The sequence below is a fragment of the Ctenopharyngodon idella genome, chromosome 9 (genome assembly GCF_019924925.1).
Source record: "Ctenopharyngodon idella isolate HZGC_01 chromosome 9, HZGC01, whole genome shotgun sequence".
NCBI lineage: Eukaryota > Metazoa > Chordata > Actinopteri > Cypriniformes > Xenocyprididae > Ctenopharyngodon > Ctenopharyngodon idella.
This window is the reverse complement of record NC_067228.1, coordinates 6469754-6493181: the sequence shown is the minus strand read 5'-3', so window position 1 is coordinate 6493181 and position 23428 is coordinate 6469754. Positions and strand designations below refer to the sequence as shown.

At 37.3% G+C, this 23428-nt stretch overlaps 2 protein-coding genes across 8 annotated transcripts; both read left to right on the top strand.

The window, feature by feature from the left end:
• The first annotated feature begins 7015 nt into the window (after nt 1-7015).
• Nucleotides 7016-11100, top strand: LOC127519063 (inactive all-trans-retinol 13,14-reductase-like). The gene is made up of 11 exons (XM_051906483.1): nt 7016-7416; nt 7507-7689; nt 7785-8026; nt 8113-8308; nt 8396-8593; nt 8865-8984; nt 9092-9230; nt 9327-9436; nt 9538-9704; nt 9804-9960; nt 10377-11100. The coding sequence occupies exons 1-11, from the start codon at nt 7257-7259 to the stop codon at nt 10520-10522; spliced, it is 1818 nt and encodes a 605-aa protein (XP_051762443.1). The 5' UTR covers nt 7016-7256; the 3' UTR covers nt 10523-11100.
• A 1753-nt stretch (nt 11101-12853) lies between these two features.
• LOC127519061 (inactive all-trans-retinol 13,14-reductase-like) lies at nt 12854-21644 on the top strand. 7 transcript variants are annotated; one of them, XM_051906481.1, is made up of 11 exons: nt 12854-13153; nt 13246-13428; nt 13517-13758; nt 13842-14037; nt 14121-14318; nt 14493-14612; nt 14684-14822; nt 14913-15022; nt 20764-20930; nt 21016-21172; nt 21358-21644. In XM_051906481.1, exons 1-11 carry the CDS (start codon nt 12994-12996, stop codon nt 21501-21503), a joined length of 1818 nt encoding a protein of 605 aa, XP_051762441.1. In that variant the 5' UTR covers nt 12854-12993; the 3' UTR covers nt 21504-21644. The 7 variants fall into 7 exon arrangements, with proteins under 7 accessions (XP_051762441.1, XP_051762442.1, XP_051762440.1 ...); XM_051906482.1 differs by lacking the exons at nt 20764-20930; nt 21016-21172 and adding exons at nt 15109-15275; nt 15362-15518; XM_051906480.1 differs by lacking the exon at nt 14913-15022 and adding an exon at nt 20565-20674 and having other exon boundaries at nt 12855-13153.
• Nucleotides 21645-23428: the final 1784 nt, after the last annotated feature.

Here is a 23428-nt window from a genome sequence, read left to right as displayed (position 1 = left end):
CATGTTTAACTACAGTTTATTTCACAATAAAAGTTTTGGTCCTATTTTCATCCCATATTAGGTGGCCTTATCTACTATGTACTTATATTTAAATTAATCATTTGATACAATGTACTTATTGTGTACATACATGTTTTACATTGTACTTAAATTAAAAAAAATACCAGCATGTAATTACATCTGTAATTAATTTCTTTAATTACATTTATACATATAGCAGCGAATAGCATTTAGCAGGGTTAAAGCACAAGGCCTTTAAGCACATGCGTAAAAAGGTATTATGTTTTAACTAACAAGCCTGTAACCATCTCGATCATGGATGGAAAAGACAATTTACAGCCTATACAAGCAATTTACCATACGAAATATGGTTTATAAAGCTTTTTAACAGTTATTAAGGTTGAGGCAAAAATCAAAAATTCCTGTGAAAGTTGTTTTTTTGTAATAATCTCCAAATATTTAATGAACAATTCAATGAACAGCAGCGGTCCTAGAGGCAAAGTTTCTCAGAATGAGGAGTTCTACCATGTGGTACGAATTTCATGGGCGTGTGCAAAAAATCATGTGATATACAATCCTTTACGCATGTGAAAAACGCAAAAGCGCCCCCTGGTGGCTGATTTCTTTCGAATTTCTCTTTTGGGCTGTGAGTCAAACAGGCCCAGCGAGTTTCAATCCGATCGGCCTCCGTTAAACTTGTCTGATAGCTGCTCAAATTTCATTGGCCGCCACCAGCCGCGTTTTTTGAGATAAACCTTGGACAAAGACACCGCATGCTGATTTTCATGTCAATTAATGCTGGGCAAATGATTAATCATGATTAATCGCATCCAAAATAAAAGCTTGTGTTTACATATATGTGTGTGTACTGTGTATATTTATTTTGTATATTTAAATACACACAAATACATGTATATATTTAAGAAATATTTCCATGTATATACTGTACATATATTTATATAATTTATATTATATATAAATATAAATATTTTATATATAAATATAACAAATTTTTCTTAATATATACATGCATGTGTGTATCTATATACACATAATAATTATACACAGCACACACACACATATATTATGTAAACACAACTTTTATTTTGGATGTGATTAATCGCGATTAATTATGGTTGGAGCAAAAAGTTGACCGAGTGGATCTCGGCTGAGCTTGTGAGTGAGTGGAGGCGGGGCTAATTATCATATTCATATATATCCATGTATATTAAATGAGGCAAGGGTGTAGAGTTACATTCAAGCCATTTTAAGGCATTAAGTTTTTGTTTTCACAGGAAAAAACATTTAAATATTTAATTTTGGTGATCAAATATGAGTTTTAAGGGATAAAATTATTGACTACAGGGGGACTTTAAGGCCACCTAATATACATTTTACAATAGAAAATGTTACTGAGCATGTTACTATAGCCATTTTTTGAAATTGCCATAATTTACTTTTTCATCTCCATTTTCCATCTTCTCTTTGTGACTAAACAGACGGTTTCTTGCTGTTTTTTTTAGAAAAAAGAAAAAAAAACTTCTGCTACTTCTACTTCTCCTTTAGCTTACTAGGAAATTTTGTGGTACTGTGAGTATTGTTGGCTTTTGTATGAAAAATGCCTAGTGATGTTCCTCATTTGTGATTTGCTTTGAATAAAACCAAATCTGCCAACATTTACACTTTACAGCAACTATGAAACTGTGGTAGTGGTAGGAAAATCATCGAAATAAAAATATACATCTCATTCAAAATGTTTTGTTATTTTTTTGCATGTTTTATTTCTGTCTGATTTTAATTTTAACATTATTTAGGGGTGTAACAATATATCGTGTCACAATATATCGCAATACAAAAATGCAACAATATGTATCGTGGATAGTGACGATATGTATTGTGTATAGTTCACCCGAAATGAAAATTATTGTGTGAGAAAAAATTCAAGTTTTAGTGTCAGTACTACATTTTCTTTTTCCTTTGCTCACTCGGTTCCTCCATGTCCGCACCTGTGCTCTCGTCATCACTGTGTCTATGCTGGCTCGTCCTTCCACCAGCATCCTTGACCTCCAAACTTTGCTTTTTAAAGTATTCAGCTATTGACCTTTTCATTTTAATATGGCTTAATTCCTAAATTTGCTGAATTCCTAACTGGCGCGTTTCATCATCTGTGTGCAATGCGCGTGTACATTCGCTCTCTAGCGGTTAATAAATAGAACTGCATGTGTCTTGCGGAAGAACATTGTAGCTGGAGCTACTTCTCTCTGTTTATGTCTATGACGAGTCACGCAGGTACTGTGTTACTCCGCAGCAGAGCCAAGCCGACAGGTCTAAAATAGTCAGAATATAAACACTTATTATAGGCGTACCGTAGTGATTCAGGATAAGACAAAAACACGGTTTGGAAAATAGATTCATGATGTACTCGTTCATTATATAAATTTTGTTCATTTTGAACACAAAAAAGTTACGGACTGCAGCAGCTGCTGATACAACGCCGTTCTGTTGCGCACGCGTGAATTTAACTGAGTGCACTCGCACAAATGCTACCACATCAAATTTTAACTCGCACATTCTCAAAAAATGGTCGCATATACCAGTGAAAAGTATCCTACATTATGTCAAATCTATCTAGTCAGTGACCGAGTGCAAGTATATTAGTGTAAAATAATTCTGTATTTTCAGCTCATGATTATTTTTATTCTGGTGTCACCATTGTCCTGTGCATTGGGTTACCAGCACTAAGTCATTTCCACTCCCAATGTAATGTCAACAGTTCATTTTTTGTTAACCTTTTACCGTATGTCCAGGAGTAGCGCATTAATATCATATCGTGAGTTCAGTATTGTGAAATGTATCGAATCGTGATGAGAGTATCATTACACCCCGATATTAATACAACTTTATGCGCCAATAAGACTCCACCTTTTAACATTAACAGTGCCGGATTGTCTTCAAGACTGTGCACCAAATTTTATTTTATTTTATTTTATTTTATTTTATTTTATTTTTCTGCCCTTAAAGTATCTGAGCTTGATATCCTGAAGAAGAGTGGTTTGTTTTTTATGCTTAAAGATTGGATTTGGCACTCTGTAAAAAAAAAAAAAATAATAATAATTAAACGAGAAAGATATGTTTTATTTGTGTGGATTGCAATATTTGAAATGTTTTTTGAAATAATATGTTTGAATTGTATTACATAACTTAATCTGTGCTAATTTTAGATGCTGCTTTGGTATCTTCCACAGATCTGCAAAGAGCCAATCAAGGAACTCATAAGAGTTTCAGCATCAGGATTTATATTTACTAGATGAGTACTGGAACAGTATTGGTAATCAAAATATTGTGTATGCTGTTGTATGTCCTTAAAGTCACCATGAAATCAAAATTGACAATTCTTATTTATTTCAGAATGTTTCTGTGCTTATTATAAAATTCATATGCCCTAGTAATCTTTAATCAAAAATGTTAACCTCCCTCCCCCTCGAAACCACGTCTGTTTTCTTCATGACACGTTTCTCAGTTGAAGGTGGGGCTATATATATATATATATATATATATATATATATATATATCCTCCACAACTGACTGCAAACTGGTATCTGCCTTCATTTACACCCAACTTCCTACAATCCAGTCAATCCCGAATGAAGAAATCAAAACCCGCCCTACATTTTTCTTATTCCAGAAGCCGTTTGACCGAATATATGTCACAATAGGGAAGAAATGACTAACTTCCGTTTCATGCTGACTTGGTAATTTTGGGATTGAGAACCACTGTGTTAATGTTTTTATTTGTTGTTAGAAAGTTGTGAAGGTTTGTAATTTGACAATTTTTGCAGCTTGGTTTATATTTATGGTCTTCTTGGTCTAGGGAGGAAGTGTGTGTTCTTGTGTTCTCTTGCATTTTTTTCCCATTAATACACATTTATTTCTGAAAATCAAGGAAAATTTTAAATTCATTTTATGAATTTTTAATGGCAAAATTCTCAGCCGGCATATGCAAGATAAACATAGCACTCTTTTTGCTGGCTTCCTGTGAAGTTTCACACCTCACAGCAAAACAGGACCGTGTTTGTTTAACTTTAAATAATCTTAAACTAGACGTCTTTCTGTCTCCTTTTGTGGTGGTTTGAAAATGATGATTACCAGTTTCTGAACAAGGAAGTTAAACCACAAAGAGGGAAGTCGCTGGTGTTCTCTTCTAAATATATTTTTAAAAAGTGGGTGTAGGGCTATTGACAGTCACATATCTATTGCAACATTTTCTGTTAAATTACTTTTATGAATATATTTTTGATTCTTGCAACAGTGTGGGGGAGTGCTAGAAAGTGACCTATGACCTTTTTGATTATGACCTTTATCTCTGAGGGGCTGTAAAAAAAAAAAAAAAATGACACCCACCCCCGACTCCAACAAACTTTTGAACTTCAGCTAACACAAACTGGGTGTTTCTGCATGTTTCTGAATTGTGGAAATAGCACCATCTATTGAGAAGCGAGGGCATTACTTCTGAAAAGATAAAGCCTTTCAGTCATAATGTTCCTGTTAGTAAAACTTGAATTTGAAGATGATTCCTATCATAATTGTGTTGATGACTGAGTGCAAGTGTGGATAATGTCCTCAACAACACTGAGATTGCATTCATGATACTTGTGTCTTGCATCAGCTCTGCCCTGTTTCGCAAACAATGAGTGGTGCCAGTTTATCTCTTTACAAACAGTCAGACTTGAATGAACTAATCACAGGTAATTGATCCGAGTGCAGATGAAGTGATGTTAAAGAGAAAGTGTGTGATTTTTGTTGTTTAAGTTCCTGATTGGTTTTAGGCAACATTGATTGTCTCAAACTCTCTCTCTTACAGGTTTCCAGAAACATAATAGTGTCCACTTTATAAGCTCTAAAAGTATCTCAATTCTTTTAAATGTTGTACAATCACCATAATCTTTCATAGAAGTTAACTGCAAAGGCAAATTGCAGTAAGTACACATTTAATCAGAACTGAATTTTGACTAAAATCAAGTTTGTGTTTGTCTTTATGAGAGAAAAGAGCATTCATATCAATCAAAATTCTGTTTAAAAATGGATTTTTGCCTTTGTAGTGGAGAATGAACCGAGACTGCACTTTTCAAAAGTCCCAGTGAGTCAGCGTTAACTCCCACTCACACAATTATCTGAACCAATGCTCTTCCTAAAAAGGAGCTGCTCTTTCATTTTGGTGTCAGAATGTTCTTCTTGTGGCCCATTTTGTAAAAAAGCAGTCATAAATACACCTGCAAATTATGGGTGAAACGGTAGTGCAAATTTTATTTTTGGCAACAAACAATAAGGCTATCTATCAGACTGTGCAAGCAGACTCATTCATGATTTTTCTGAACAATATACTGAATTCATGAAGTCTGAACTTTTCTTGACAGGTTACCGTGCGATTTAGTTGACCATCGAAATCATTGCAGGGTGTGATTTGCATATGAGTATGGAAGGATTAGGAATAATATTATAATATTAATTATAATATTACATAATTCTAAGCTTAGGAATTTAAAAGTTGTAGTTAGTGCAATCCAACGACCGTCAGGACATGGTCCCAGTGAATTACAAAGTTTCATTTTAATATACAGCAGTATTGTAGAGATTTACTGAAGTATGGGGTCAAAAAAAAAAGAAAAAAAAAAAGAAGTGCAGTCTCTACCGTAGTAAAAAAAGTAATATATTTATTTTATATAACACATTTATTTCATACTAAGTATAGTTCAAATATATTAACATATTTACTGACATATCGCTTGATACTTATATATGATATAAAAATTATAATTAAACTTTATTTGGAGTACTACTTGTTACTACATTTCTTAAGATTAAGCCTAAAATGGGTTTTAATGTCAATATTGATAAGGATTGTATGAACTTTGAATAATATCAGTCTTTAAATGCAAGATATTTAAAGTGTACCTAAAGTATACTTGCAATAGTCAAACGTTAGCACAATCAAATATACTTGAGTATGTCTTTAGTTGGACCTCAGCACTACTTAAAGTGCATTAAGTACAAAATGAATTGTACTAATTTAGCAGACTTTAAGTATGCCAGTTTAGTATACCAACAGTACAATTGCAAGGTATTTTTTATTAAGTACATAAATATGTAAACGTATTTGTAGTATACTTAGCATGAAATAACTATTTCAAATACATTTTAGTATATTTATTTTTCACTAGGGTAGTTGGTGACACAATTTACAGCCAGAGCCAGTCTGCAGATTTTAGGCAGTTGGATTTGACAGATTACACAGAAAATATATAATGGTGTATAATAAATCACCTAGCAATGAAGCACATTTCTGCGTGAGTTTGTTTAGACTAGAAAGTCTAATAGTGTGGTAGTGATCCTCAGTCATGTATTGTATAAAGCCCAGTTTTTCTCTGTAATCACTTACAAAGTCAGCAAATGTATGATGCCTAGTGTTTTTAAAATGTGTTCAGAAAAGTTGTGTGGTTTAGTTGGAAGATTATCAGTGTTTTAAGGTAGCAGTTGTGATTCGTAGACACTACACTGAGAGGGGAAAAAAATCAAAGTAATGCTATTATATGAAGTTGTTCACCTCTGAAATTACCCCTCTTCGTTATAAAGCTTCTGATACCAAAACTCATTATTATTTTTAATATTCTTAAACTCTCATATATGCATAGTGTCAGTATATGGAAGATCAGTTTGGCCATTGTCCTCAACAACATTGATTTGGTTTCTCAATTGTTTGGTGGAGGGAACAGGCCTGATTCTGCAAAACACAAGTATCTTGAATGTAGTCTTTCCATATCTGTCACTTACAACTCACTCGATTCACAATAATTGAACAAAGTACAGATGAAGTGATACTGAGAAAGTACATGGGTTGATGTTTGTTGTTTTGAGATCTGTCCCAGGCTTACTGGGAGCTGATACGGAGTGAAAAATTTCTACAAATCAACACAAACAGTCAAGTTGATGTATTTACCTAAAAGATAACAAAAAAATCTGCATTCTCACATTGACATTGTGAATCTGATTGAGTCAAGGTACACCAGTGTTGATCAAACATGTTTATTCTCTCCACCCACAGTTTAGACGAATAAAAAGGGTCTGCACTCAACCATCAGCACTAGACTCCTGGCTTTGAGGAGCTATTGCTTGAGCTCCTATCACCTTACAAAGCGCAAATCTTCCAGAAGAAAGCACCAGCTGCTCTTTAACTGCTCTTCTTCTTCCAGCAACTAAAAATGAGGTGGTTTCTGCTCTTCTCTGAATGGTTTGTGGACTGGGCTCGTGGTACATACTGGTACCTGTTCGGCAGGAGAAGTGGACTGTGCAAGACGCCCATCAGTCCTCAAAGCTCACTAGCTATAGATGAAAGAAAAAAGAACAGAGTGCTTCGAAAAGGTAAGCTTTAGTTCAGAAGGATTGAATGGTAAAACAACTTTAATACAACTATGTGTGCTACTAATTCATTCTCAATTTCTTAACCTACAGAATTTGATGAATTTGAAGTGCCCAGAAACCTTGACGTCATCGTGATTGGCAGCGGTATTGGTGGTTTGACTGCAGCGGCAACTTTAGCCAAACTAGGAAAGAAAGTCCTGGTGTTGGAGCAAGACAAGCAGGCAGGAGGCCTGTGTAAGACCTTCACTGAGAAAGGCTTTGAGTTTGACTGTGGTAAGAACCTCAATGATGTTCATGGAGTTACATAAGTGATCAAATGCTGAGTATCTCAACTTCTATCATTTACACAATGTACATTTTTGTCAAAGGCTTCCATTATGTTGGACAACTTCATGAGAATGGCTTCCTGAAAATTGCACTGGATCTGATCACTGATGGCCAGGTGCATTTTGCTGAGCAGGGTTCCCATGTGGACACTGTTGTTATCGGTAAAGGCAAACAATGTAAAAAATACACTGTTTACAGCGGCAAGAAGCAGATGGAGGCTCATCTGAAGAAGCAGTTTCCCAATGATACTAAAGCAGTAGAGGAGCTCTTCAAAATCATGAAGGTATTTAGTTGAAGTTTTTGTAACTAACAGACTTCACAGATTATGGCCCTAAAATTATTTATGAATGTCTCCATTTCCCCCCATAGATTTGTTCCAAGAAGATCCATCTGCTGTGTATGCTGAAGATGGTCCCACTCTGGTTTGCTCGCTTCATATTATGGAGTGGAATTGCTGACTTGATCTCCCCGATTTTCAGATACTCCCGCACCAGTACAACAGACATGGTCAAGACTTTTACCAGCAACCGTGACCTCCTCACTGTGTTTTCTCAAATATTTTATGGTAAGAGAGTAGAATGTCTATTTTGTTCCCAAATTATTTTGCATTCTTTGAGAAGTTATAACTACAATCATTGTTTTTCTCCTGAAGGTGTCCCACCCAAACAAGCCAGTTGTATGATCGACGCCCTCTTCCTGCACCACTCCAAGCGTGGTGTGTATTATCCTAAAGGGGGCGCTGGTGAGATCCCGTACCACATCATCCAGGTTTTGGAAAAGCATGGAGGAAAAGTACTGGTCAATGCTCCCGTGTCTAGCATTCTAGTTGATGGAAAACAAAATGCATATGGTGAGTTTGTTATTTGATTGTTAAACAACAGTGGACATTCAAAAGCTATATTGGAATCCAATATGGGTTCTCCAGTACTAGTAGACAGATGAAACAAATAATTATCCATGTGTTTGAGTGATTGGTACTAGTGAATTGGACTTACGTAGCACTTTAGCCATCTGGGATGACTTCACTGCTTGAGGCCTGAATTAATATTTCAGTACATTTTAATAAAACCAGTTCTGTTTCTTATGTTGCATTCTCAAAATTCCTTGTTTTTTCTGACCAGGAGTGGCTGTGAAGACAGAGGGTGAAGATGTTGAAGTCCGGGCTCCTGTGATTATTTCAAATGTTGGCATGTTCACCACATTCAAGAAGCTTCTTCCTCCAGAGATCCAGGCAAATCCAGGTAAGGGAGTGAACATCTTCAACTATGAACAGTGTTATGAACCATTCAGCACATGAAATGGTCATGTGATGGTCTGTCGTAACACATGCATCTCCTGCTCCTTACAGGGATCCAAGACTATCTTCATACTCTGAAACCAGGCAAAGGATTTTTCCAGGTGTTTGCTGGTTTTAATGCCACTAAGGAAGATCTGGGCATCTCCTCAACCAACATGAGACTCTATAAGAGCAACAACATGGATGAAGTGTAGGTGTATAAGTCCACTGAAGTCAATCTTCAGTGCTGTTTAAGGATTTATGTTTACAGTAAATAATACCATAAATATGTGTTCATAATGATTAGGATGGAAGAATACTTTGCTTCAGACAAGGAGGACGCACCTGATAACATTCCCATGATGTATGTCTCCTTCCCCTCTGCAAAGGATCCCACCTCGCGTACCCGTTTCCCAGGTTTCCCATATGTCCTTTCTACATACTCTCTTATCATTTTTTTTTATTACAATCAGAACCATAAAATAAAATTATTTGTCAATACCTTTTTACTTTTTTAGGGCAATCACGCATGGTGATCCATACTATGGTCAATCCAAAGTGGTTTGGACAGCTGAGCAATGTCAATGAGACTGAAAGAGGACAGGAATATGAAGAATACAAGATGAGATTTGCTAATCATCTCTTTGACTGGGCTTGTGTCCACTTCCCCAAGCTGAAGGAGAAGGTAAATTTGTTCTGTGTCATATTTGAGTGCTGCTTAATAACCAAACTGTAATAAAGCTGGAAGCTTTGATAAGTTATCTGTGTTTATTGTCCTTTGTAGTTGGTAATGTTGCATGCAGTCAGTCCCATCAACATGCATGGGCTGGGGGCCACATATGGGTCCATGCTGTCTGCAGAACACAGTCTGGAGAGATTCGAACCTCTGAACATTGCCAAGATCAGGTGCAACACTCCCATCAAGAACCTCTACCTGTCAGGTAATATTCCAAGTTTGAGTATTAAGACATTAGATGAGCATAGCTATGTAGGAAATTGGTTTTCTTGGATCAGCCATCATTATTCAGAAATATTTGACTGCTTAATGCCATGATTGGCCATTCAGAATTATGCTGATGATATACAGGGCAACTTTTTGAGCAATGTTGCTGGGCAGTGTCACCGAGCGATGATGCATGGGCAATTTCCCATTGAGAATGGGCAAGTATCCAGATAGAAATTTGTTGCCCATTCTCAATGGGAAAGTGCCCAAGCAACATCGCTTGGCAAAATTGCTCAAAAATATGCAATATTATTTACAATAATATTGCATATTTAATAGTGCATCAAAGGATTTAGACAGTGGCATGTTTTGTGTAATGTACTTATACATGTCTTTTCTTGTGTTTTATCTCAGGGCAAGATGTTTTCTCTGCTGGTTACTCTGGTGCTCTGCATGGTGGTCTTCTCTGTGCTTCAAGTGTTGTAGATCACTCTCTATACATTGACCTTCTGCTTCTCCAAAAGAAACTGAAGAGGAAGGGGGTCAAGAAACTAGAGTGAGAAAAGTGTCAAATAAGTGAGAAGTGAGTTGTTGCTCAGATAAATGTATCAATTGTTAAACTATTTCATTCCCATTTTAGTATGTTTTAAATATGTAAAAACAGAAGATCAAAGAGTGAGGGCTTGTCAGTATCTAAACCTCATATACTCAGTGAGATAAACTGCATGCTTTGATCAAAATGCTATAAAATCAAGGTAAATCTTAAGTACAAAGTTTGAATGTTTTTAATCTCATTCTTAATTATAGTTATAACATGTACATCATCCACACAGTGATCATTCTGAAGAATAAGAATGAATAAGAAAAACTAAGTTTTACATTTGTATGTACTGAATGTTTGCAGTAATGTATTTGTGTTTCTCAAAAGCACTGCAAGCTAGAGACCATTGGTGCCAATGGCTTCACAATCTACTTAGGCTTTCGATACTTTTTGGAAATGCAGCCCTGTTCTTCATGCATATAATGTTCTAGATTAGTACCATTTCTTTTCATGTACATTTGTCTGTTGTGCTGCAAATTCTGTTGCAGTTATCTTTGCTATCGCAATATATTAATAAAGCTGTTAATGATTTACCATTCAAAAGGTGTTGTAAAAATATTTTAATATTTGGGTATTTATCTGTGGCCCCCTCCTTTAAAAATGTGCAAATGACCAGACAGCCAGTGTTTGACATTGTGTGTGCAATATGTGATCAGTACATGCATGGACTGTGGGCTACCTATGACTGCAACTACTACATCAATGACCTTTCAACTGCAAACACATTATTAAATACATTTTTATTTAAATTATATGTACTTATATAGCCAACCAAGGCTCTGCTATTCAATATCCCAGCAAACAAAAGGAAAGTCTATATATAGGCCTACTTCTGTAAAAATAATTGTTGTGTTGGGAGAATACCTAGTACTAGTCAGGTAAGAATGTGTCTTGATACCACAACTCTAATCTTTTTAGTGACTAATTCAAAAAATTCCCTCATAATACATGACACGAACCGGTATAATTATGTCAGAAAGCGTCACCGAATTAATTAGTGAAAAAAACAAAACGAGTCTTGAGGAATCAAGATGAATAAATAGTCGAGTCAGTGGGATGATTAACACTTCCTGTTAAGGCTCTCCTGGGATTCCCCAAAGACTATAGGACTTCGGATTCCCTGAGTGAATTCAAGTAAATTCTCTTGAATAATTCACTGTTTTGCCCTCAATACTTTTACCTGTCGAGGTTGTCGCTTATATTGCTATGGCCGCGATTGTGTTGCTCTAGGATAGTGTTTTGAGTGAAACACGATTTTGAACTGTCGAAGGCCGCGCGTAAAAAAAAGCTTTTAGACGCGAACTAAAAGCGAAAGCAAACCAAAGCGAAATGGAGGAAATTCAAACTGTATTTGCGGCCTTGAACGGCACTGGGGGGTGCGGACTTCAATTAATTTTTATGATCATGATCGTCGCATCCTGGCAATTATTTTTGAAAGCTGAGTTATAATCACTAGGAGTTACGTGAAATATTCTATAAATATTAATTTATTTTCATCTTTGTTTGTTGTTTCGTGGTAAGCTTCGTAAAAGAGACTGTACGCAAGTAAATAAATCCAAAATAGGGCTGGAATTGATTCTGAGGCGTTGAGTCGTCTTACACTTGACCAGTAGAGCCTTGTCAGTGACTCGAATCTTTTGGTTCTTTTCAGCAAAAAGACTCGTTCTGGACTTGATATGGTTCTGGATTGTTTACTAATTCAGTACTGAACTAGATAAAAAAGTTTCTGATGTTAAACCACCCGAATCAGAACAGTCAGACTGAAACGAATTTCCAGAAATGCGATTTGAATGATTTCAAACCACATATGAATGTAATTGCATTTCATGTGATTTTTTGCTGTTCACACTTGCTAAATCTGATCGGATTTAAATAGGATATGCACAAAAATTGGATTTGGTCTGAACGTATAGCCTATCAGTGTGTGGAAGAGTTTGCTTTACAAGCATAATACTTGTCTTGTTCAATTCAATGGTGCCAGTTTATCACTTCAAACAATCAGAACGTATTTAAAGTAAATCAATGAACAAATGAATTAATCTGATTTATCACCTATAAAACATACAAAAATTGATCCAAGTACAGATGAAGTGATCAATACAAAAGATCAAGCTGATTTATTTACTTGACCAGATTATAAAAAAACAAATACTTGCATTTCCACATTGGTTCACATTTTATGCAAAACAGCAGGTAATCGTTATCAACTAACGCAAAGCAGTCAGTTTGCAAATCTGATTGAATTAAGTGTCTCCACCCACAATTTAGACTAGTAAAGAGGGCCTTAACTCAATCACCAGTACTAAACCGTTGTCTGCAGTCTCTGGAAAGAACTGCTGCTTGAGATTTTAATATCTTATAAAGTGTGAAATCTCCAGCAGTCACTCGTGAAACTGAAAACACCAACTGCTCTTTTTCCAGCAATTAAAGATGTGGTGGATTCTGCTTTTCTTAGAATGGCTGGTGGACTGGGCTCGTGGCACGTTCTGGTATTTGTTTGGAAGGAGAAGTGGACTGTGCAAGGAGATTATCAGTCCTCCTGGCCCACTAGTTGTAGACCAGAAGAAAAAGTACAGAGTGCTCCAGAGAGGTATATAAACTTTAGAGGTGTTGCATGCTAGTGAAACAAGCTGAATGTAAATGAGAGGTGTCCATTATTAAATAATATTTCTTGACCTACAGAATTTGATGAATTTGAAGTGCCCATAAGCTTGGATGTCATTGTGATTGGCAGCGGTATTGGTGGTCTGACTGCAGCGGCAACTTTAGCCAAACTAGGAAAGAAAGTCCTGGTGTTGGAGCAAGACAAGCAGGCAGGAGGCCTGTGTAAGACCTTCACTGAGAAAGGCTTTGAGTTTGACGCTGGTAAGAACCTCAATGATGTTCATGGACTTTGTAAGTGAACAAATGCTGAGTATCTCAACTACTTACTTAATGTGCACTCTTGTCAAAGGCTTCCATTATGTTGGACAACTTCATGAGAATGGCTTTCTGAAAGTTGCATTTGATCTGATCACTGATGGTCAGGTGCATTTTGCTGAGCAGGGTTCCCATGTGGACACCGTAGTTATTGGTAAAGGAACTCAATGTAAAGAATACACTATTTACAATGGCAAGAAACAGATGGAGGCTCATCTGAAGAAGCAGTTTCCCAATGATACTAAAGCAGTAGAGGAGCTCTTCAAAATCATGAAGGTATTTAGCTGATGGCTCTGAAGTTTCTCATCAGTCATTATGGAGTATGATTTTTGGTGTTACAAATTATCTTTTCCTTATAGATTTGTTCCAAGAAGATCCATCTGCTGTGTATGCTGAAGATGGTCCCACTCTGGTTTGTTCGCTTCATATTGTGGAGTGGAATCGCTGACTTGATCTCTCCAATTTTCAGATACTCCCGCACCAGTACAACAGACATGGTCAAGTCTCTTACCAGCAACCGTGACCTCCTCACTGTGTTTTCTCAAATATTTTATGGTAAAAGAAATGTCTATTGTGTTTCCAAGTTATCTTGCTTTTTAATGCATTTGAGATTAAATAGAATTAACTCTTCCTTCAAGGTGTCCCACCCAAAAACTCCAGCCTCATGATTGATGCCCTTTTCCTGCACCACTCCAAGCGTGGTGTGTATTATCCTAAGGGTGGTGCTAGTGAGATCCCATACCACATCATCCAGGTTTTGGAGAAGCATGGAGGAAGAGTCCTGGTCAATGCTCCTGTGTCCAAAATTTTAGTTGATGGAAAACAAAATGCATATGGTGAGTTATGAACTTGGACCATGTCATGTTTTCTTACTCTTATGGTAGGGTTTGTTTGTTTTTGTTTTTTTTGTGTGTACTGAAACTGGCATCACATGTGGTGGCATCCATTACATACTTTGCTCCAGTAACTTTCAGATGCATGAGACAAACAAGGACTGTCTCTTTGCTTAGGAGTGGCTGTGAAGACCGGAGGTAAAGATGTTGAAATTTGGGCTCCTGTGATCATTTCAAATGCTGGCATGTTCACCACCTTCAAGAAGCTTCTGACTCCAGAGATCCAAACAAATCGAAGTAAGTGACAATGTCTTCAATACTATGTGTATGTATGACTTTTGTTAATGTGCATCTTCTGCTTCTCACAGAGATCCATGATTATATTCATACTCTAAAGCCAGGCAAAGGCTTTTTCCAGGTGTTTGCAGGCTTTAATGCCACTAAGGAAGAACTGGGCATCTCCTCAACCAACATGCGTCTCTATAAGAGCAACAGCATGGATGAAGTGTAGGCATTCAAGTCCAATCACTTTCTTCAGTATGTTAAGTTCATCTTTATACTCTCCACAAACTCTTACAATTGACTTTTCTTATTTAGCATGGAAGAGTACTTTGATTCCGACAAGGAGGACGCACCTGACAGCATCCCCATGATGTACATTTCCTTCCCCTCTGCAAAGGATCCCACCTCGTGCACTCGTTTCCCAGGTTAATTTCTTCTCTGTATTTTGTACACCCAGAACCGTCAAAGTAAACCAACTAAAGTGTCATTTATTATTGGTGGTTTGTTTTAGGGCAGTCCCGGATGGTGATCCATACTATGGTCAATCCAAAGTGGTTTGGACAGTGGAACAATCTGAGTGAGACTGAAAGAGATGAAGACTATGAAAGATACAAGATGAGATTTGCTAATCATCTCTTTGACTGGGCTTGTGTCCACTTCCCCAAGCTGAAAGAGAAGGTAAATTTTTGTCCTGTCCTATGAGTGCTGCTTAACTAATAAAGTGACAAATGTAACTTAACTGATTTGTTTCCTGACTTTTGTAGTTGGTGATGTTGCATGCAGTCAGTCCCATCAACATGCATGGGCTGGGGGCCACATATGGGTCCATGCTGTCTGCAGAACATAGTCTGGAGAGATTCGAACCTCTGAACATTGCCAAGATCAGGTGCAACACTCCCGTCAAGAACCTCTACCTGTCAGGTAATATTCCGTATAACTTTAACCTCTTTAGGTAGCTATTTAGGCCCATTACAGGCATTTCATACAGGGTAAGCGACAACCCACTTGAGGGTATGTGTTTATGACTGGCTGAGTTGTTGGTCACGATTTTAAAAAAAAAAATATATATATATATAATTAAAAAAAATATTTTTCCCTTCCTCACCTCAGGACAAGATGTCTTTTCTGGGGGCTACTCTGGTGCTCTGCATGGTGGTCTTCTCTGTGCTTCAAGTGTTGTGGATCACTGTCTGTATGTTGACCTTCTACTCCAACAAAAGAAACTTAAGAGGAAGGCGGTCAAGAAACTAGAGTGAGAATGTATTTCCTGTATGTATATCACAAGAGTTCTTGTCTTATGACTGTCCTCTTCATACTGTTGTCTTGCTCTCTTGTTTTGCTGTGTATTTTGTCCCCTCTGCTGCAACTCTAAATAAAGCAGTGACTACTGCACAATGTGTTACTGGTAATGTACATTATTGACTGTTTACTTTACATCAAGCTGCCAGAACTAGGTCTCGAGTTGTGTAGTCAGACTTGACAGCCCAAATGGCTTTGCAGAAAGTTGCTATTTGTGTCCCAAAATAATACTGCTACCTTGTACACTATTCACCTAAAGTTCTTAATTCACTGACTTAATGCTTGGTAACTTTTCATGGTCTGTCACTAGATGTCAGCATTTAATTTTAGTTTAAGGAGTTTTAGCCAACAACCAGACCCTACTGTTCCTGAATTTCATTTGGGAATGGGAGGGGTACTTGATTACATTAGCAAGAAATTCTGTACACAAAACAGACCGTAGCCCATTACACTGCAGAATTACAAGGGTTACACTATTTTTGGGATGTTCATCCCTTCATTTTGGTTACACATTGTTGTAAAAACTGTCTTCTATAGGTGGAACTTAATTTGCCTAAAAAGATGAGCTGGAAGCCAGAGAATTTCAGCTGTGCTGTTAAACCATGTGATCTGAAACTGCTATTGAGTTATATTTATCAATTTTGGTATTGTGAGGGGAATCTTCAAATCAGTCACTCAATTTATTATGGGTTCACTGAGTCTAAACATTAAATTCTCATTTAAAATGCAGATATTGAAAGGACATCAGCTAAATGATCAACTTTTTTTTTTTTTTTTTTTTTTTTTTAAACATGTAAGACAACACAACAGCATAATTTATAAGCTACTGTGCTTAAAGGATTAGTTCACTTTCATGTAAAATTTTCCTGATAATTTACTCACCCCCATGTCATCCAAGATGTTCATGTCTTTCTTCAGTCGAAACAAAATTAAGGTTTTTGATAAACATTCCAGGATTATTCGCCTTATAATGGACTTCAATGGCCTCCAAACAGTTCAAGGTCAAATTATAGTTTCAGTGCAGCTTCAAAGGGCTTTAAACGATACCAGACGAGGAATAAGGGTCTTATCTAGCAAAATGATCTGTCATTTCGAAAAAAAAAAATGTAAATGTATATGCTTTATATAAACAAATGATCGCCTTCCAAGTGCTTCCGCCAAAACCGTACTTTCGTATTCTTCAAAAGCTTACGCTGTATGTCCTACGCCTTCCCTATTCTACTTACGGAAAAAATGTAACTGGCGCTGCGTTCGTTCCGTAAGTTGAATAGAGAAGGTGTAGGACATACAGTGTAAGCTTTTTGAGAATACGAAAGTACGGTTTTGGCGGAAGCACTTGGAAGGCGATCAGTTGTTTATATAAAGCATATACATTTACATGTTTTTCGAAAATGACCGATCGTTTCGTTAGATAAGACCGTTATTCCTCGTCTGGTATCGTTTAAAGCCCTTTGAAGCTGCACTGAAACTATAATTTTGACCTTCAACCGTTTGGAGGCCATCGAAGTCCACTAAAAGGAGAATAATCCTGGAATGTTTTCATCAAAAACCTTCATTACTTTACTTTTCGACTGAAGAAAGAAAGACATGGACATTTTGGATGACATGGGGGTGAGTAAATTATCAGGAAAATTTTATATGAAAGTGAACTAATCCTTTAAAGACTTTTTTTTTTTTTTTTTTTTTTTTTTTTCCAGAAAATGGCAAGATATTATTGATACCATCAATCATGATTGCAAATTATACTTGTTGTCTAGCCTATGTTTATTGTTATATTTTAAGTTCACTTCATCTCCCCTTTTTTCATCAGAATGGAGAAAATAAGTCTACAATCGACTCATTTTTTAAATGTATGACTCTACTGTAATCACTAAAAATTTGCTTTGTGATCTAGCTCGCTTGATTTGTAGTTCGTTGCACATGTTATGATGCTTTGGATGCCTGAATTGCCTTCACACTCACACAACTGCCATTGACTGACTGGACTGCAAAGCAATTCCTTTGCTTTCAAATGCAGCCAATAGGCTATATGTAGTTGTGCAGCTGTCCTATCCTGTGAGGTCGACCAGTGAATTTTAATGTCTGTATTTACGCATGCATATTTGCATGTAAGAAATGCAGTAACTCACAACATAAACACATTTGCCCACCTCAGAGTTGATTATCTTGTGGAAGAGTTTGCTTTATAAGCATGATTGTCTAAAGTCAGCTTGGTCTCATATTCCAAAATAATCAATGGTGCCAGTTTATCACTTTACAAACAATCAGGTCTTAAAATATATTTAATGTAAATCAATGAACTATATGATTTATCACCTACACAACTTACAAAAATTGATCCAAGTACAGATAAAGTGATATTAAAGAGATTACATTAGAGTAAGCTGATAAGGAGGGAAACATTTCTCCAAATCAATACAAAATGTCAAGCCGATTTATTTACTTGACCAGATTATAAAAAACAAATACTTGCATTTCTACATTGGTTCACATTTTATGCAAAACAGCAGTTAATCGTTATAAACAACTAACGCAAAGCAATCAGTTTGCAGATCTGATTGAATTAAGTGTCTCCTCCCACAACTTAGACTAGTAAAGAGGGCCTTATCTCAATTACCATTAACAGCTGCCTGCAGTCTCTGGAAAGAGCTGCTGCTTGAGCTTTTAATATCTTATAAAGTGTGAAATCTCCAGCAGTCACTCGTGAAACTGAAAACACCAACTGCTCTTTTTCCAGCAATTAAAGATGTGGTGGATTCTGCTTTTCTTAGAGTGGCTGGTGGACTGGGCTCGTGGCACGTTCTGGTATTTGTTTGGCAGGAGAAGTGGACTGTGCAAGGAGATTATCAGTCCTCCTAGCCCACTAGTTGTAGACCAGAAGAAAAAGCACAGAGTGCTCCGGAGAGGTATATAAACTTTAGAGGTGTTGCATGCTATTGAAACAAGCTGACTGCAAGAGAGGTGTCCATTATTAAATAATGATATTTCTTGGCCTACAGAATTTGATGAATTTGAAGTACCCAGAAACTTGGATATCATTGTGATTGGCAGCGGTATTGGTGGTTTGACTGCAGCGGCAACTTTAGCCAAACTAGGAAAGAAAGTCCTGGTGTTGGAGCAAGACAAGCAGGCAGGAGGCCTGTGTAAGACCTTCACTGAGAAAGGCTTTGAGTTTGACGCTGGTAAGAACCTCAATGATGTTCATGGAGTTACATAAGTGATTGAATGTTGAGTATCTCAACTTCTATTTTTCACAATGTACACTTGTCAAGGCTTCCATTATGTTGGACAACTTCATGAGAATGGCTTCCTGAAAATTGCACTGGATCTGATCACTGATGGTCAGGTGCATTTTGCTGAGCAGGGTTCCCATGTGGACACCGTAGTTATTGGTAAAGGAACTCAATGTAAAGAATACACTATTTACAATGGCAAGAAGCAGATGGAGGCTCATCTGAAGAAGCAGTTTCCCAATGATACTAAAGCAGTAGAGGAGCTCTTCAAAGTCATGAAGGTATTTTGTTTATGGCTCTGAAGTTTCTTGTCAGGCATTAGAGTATGGTTTGTTACAAACTGTCTTTTCCTTTATAGATTTGTTCCAAGAAGATCCATCTGCTGTGTATGCTGAAAATGGTCCCACTCTGGTTTGCTCGCTTCATATTGTGGAGTGGAATCGCTGACTTGATCTCCCCAATTTTCAGATACTCCCGCACCAGTACAACAGACATGGTCAAGACTTTTACCAGCGACCGTGACCTCCTCACTGTGTTTTCTCAAATATTTTATGGTAAAAAACATGTTGTGTTCCCAAGTTATTTTACCTCTTTAATGCATTTGAGATTAAATAGAATTAACTTTTCCTTCAAGGTGTCCCACCCAAAAACTCCAGCCTCATGATTGATGCCCTTTTCCTGCACCACTCTAAGCGTGGTGTGTATTATCCTAAGGGTGGTGCTAGTGAGATCCCATACCACATCATCCAGGTTTTGGAGAAGCATGGAGGAAGAGTCCTAGTCAATGCTCCTGTGTCCAAAATTTTAGTTGATGGAAAACGAAGCGCATGTGGTGAGTTATGAACTATGGTCGTATCACAATGTTTTGTCTTGCTCTTATGGCAGTAAGCTTATTTGTACTGAAAATGGCCTTACAAAAGTGGTGTCATCTACTATGTATTTGGCTCCAGTAACTTTCAGATGCATGACACAAACAAGGACTGTCTCTTTGCTTAGGAGTGGCTGTGAAGACCGGAGGTAAAGATGTTGAAATCCGGGCTCCTGTGATCATTTCAAGTGTTGGCATGTTCACCACCTTTAAGAAGCTTCTGACTCCAGAGATCCAAGCAAATCGAAGTGACAATGTCTTCAAGTGGTCTAATGTACTTCACATGAAATGCTCAATTCCCCCCCCCATGTTTTAATAAGCATTTTCTGCTTCTCCCAGAGATCCAGGATTATGTTCATACTCTAAAGCCAGGCAAAGGCTTTTTCCAGGTGTTTGCAGGCTTTAATGCCACTAAGGAAGAACTGGGCATCTCCTCAACCAACATGCGTCTCTATAAGAGCAACAACATGGATGAAGTGTAGGCATTCAAGTCCAATCACTTTCTTCAGTATGTTAAGTTCATCTTCATACACTCCACAACTTATACAATTGACTTTTCTTAATTAGCATGGAAGAGTACTTTGATTCCGACAAGGAGGACGCACCTGACAGCATCCCCATGATGTACATTTCCTTCCCCTCTGCAAAGGATCCCACCTCGTGCACTCGTTTCCCAGGTTAACTACTTCTGTGTTTTGTACACCCAGAACCATCAAAGTAAGTTTAACCAACTAAAGTGTCATTTATTATTGGTGGTTTGTTTTAGGGCAGTCCCGGATGGTGATCCATACTATGGTCAATCCAAAGTGGTTTGGACAGTGGAACAATCTGAGTGAGACTGAAAGAGATGAAGAATATGAAAGATACAAGATGAGATTTGCTAATCCTCTCTTTGACTGGGCTTGTGTCCACTTCCCCAAGCTGAAAGAGAAGGTCAATTTTGTCCTGTCCTATGAGTGCTGCTTAACTAATAAAGTGACAAATGTAACTTAACTGATTTGTTTCCTGACTTTTGTAGTTGGTGATGTTGCATGCAGTCAGTCCCATCAACATGCATGGGCTGGGGGCCACATATGGGTCCATGCTGTCTGCAGAACACAGTCTGGAGAGATTCGAACCTCTGAACATTGCCAAGATCAGGTGCAACACGCCCGTCAAGAACCTCTACCTGTCAGGTAATATTCCGTATAACTTTAACCTCTTTAGGTAGCTATTTAGGCCCATTACAGGCATTTCATACAGGGTAGCGATGACCAACTTGAGTGTATGTGTTTATGACTGGCTGAGTTGTTGGTCACGATTTAAAATTTACTTTTTTTTTTTTTTTTTTTTTTTTTTTTTTTTTTTTCACCCACCTCAGGGCAAGATGTCTTTTCTGGTGGCTACTCTGGTGCTCTGCATGGTGGTCTTCTCTGTGCTTCAAGTGTTGTGGATCACTGTCTGTATGTTGACCTTCTACTCCAACAAAAGAAACTTAAGAGGAAGGCGGTCAAGAAACTAGAGTGAGAATGTATTTCCTGTATGTATATCACAAGAGTTCTTGTCTTATGACTGTCCTCTTCATACTGTTGTCTTGCTGTATCTTGTTTTGCTGTGTATTTTGTCCCCTCTGTTGCAACTCTAAATAAAGCAGTGACTACTGCACAATGTGTTCCTGGTAATGTACATTATTGACTGTTTACTTTACATCAAGCTGCCAGAACTAGGTCTCGAGTTGTGTAGTCAGACTTGACAGCCCAAATGGTTTTGCAGAAAATTGCTATTTGTGTCCCAAAATAATACTGCTACCTTGTACACTATTCACCTAAAGTTCTTAATTCGCTGACTTAATGCTTGGTAACTTTTCATGGTCTGTCACTAGATGTCAGCATTTTAATTTAAGGAGTTTTAGCCAACAACCAGACCCTACTGTTCCTGAATTTCATTTGGGAATGGGAGGGGTACTTGATTACATTAGCAAGAAATTCTGTACGCAAAACAGACCACAGCCCATTACACTGCAGAATTATGATGGTTACACTATTTTTGGGATGTTCATCCCTTCATTTTGGTTTGTAGGAGCCATGGACAAACCAGACAAATGACTCATTCAGATGATTCTTTCAAAACATAATTCCAGAAACCCAAACTCAGAGAATCTAAGTTTCAGCTCCAATCTGTCTACAGAAAAACCCTTGCTAATTACTTTTATGACACCCATGGTTCCTGACAGGAGAAGTGACAAACTGAAGCTATTTGTGACAAACCAAATGGTCACCAAGAAAAAGTTTTTGATCTCCAGATCAAAAGAGACAGACAATGCAGGCCACTTTTGTTTCTCTGAGAGACCTAACTTTACAGAAAAACTCACAGGAAAAACTTCTACAACTAAAACTGCATCAAATGGTTCCAAACAATTTGAAATGGACTTATTAAACATCTTTTAACTGCATACATTTTATATCATGTCCACACATACTACCTGTAACCAGTTATGCTTTAGAACACCGAAATTCATGTAAATGTGATAACTTTTTCAAATGGTTGAAAGAAAGTATTTAGTGTCGGATATGTTTTTATTTCTCTTCTTCTCCTCTAAATCATGGCTTGAATTAAATTGTGTAAAATGGATCATATTCCATTTAATAGAAATTATGTCTAAAACGGCACTCCCTGCCAAAGCCGGCAATTCCAGAGACTGAGGTAACACTTAGGTATGATTGGCCAAAACTCCTCTCAGAGGTGGGACGAACACCTAAGTTTAAATAGTCATATCACAAGACAAAGAACTAGTGAAGAGTGAACTAGTAAGCAGAACAAAGAGTAACAAGAAGAAACAAAGACAAGACCAAGCAGCTCATTCAAGCCATCCAACTTTCACTCACTTTCCTTTTCTTTTACTTAATGTTCTTTTCCGTGAGAGTCTCGTGTTCTAAGTTTTGCCGCAAAGTTCAAACAATGGCTTTTGCCGCTTCAACTTTAACTCCAGCCACGACAAAGAGACTTCCTTTCTGCCAGCAAGCTCAAACATGATTGATTTTTACCTAACACAATCTGGACCTGAAAGACCCTGCAACAGATCGTCAACTTGGAAAACCCTTCTGTCCACGCCGACGAGAAGATTCATATTTAAAGTCGACTCAAGCAAGTACCTGCAGATTCTAAAGCTGAACTGGTGCATTTAAATTAATGATTCATGGTTCGTTCAGGTCAGGTCTTTTGAAGTGCATATTTTGCTAGGAATCCTGTTCATCATATCACTCTCTCTCTTAAAACTCTTTCCCTCTCATTTCCTTTCTTACTGCAACGCGTATGAATGTGTGTGTGTGTGTTTGTGTTAGATTAGTTTTTGTTAGAATAAATAAAGTCTCTTGTAGATTTTAAAAGAAAGTGTCTTGTATTATGTGCTTGTAAAATTTAATGTCTTAAACTGTCGATCTTAAAGGTACCAC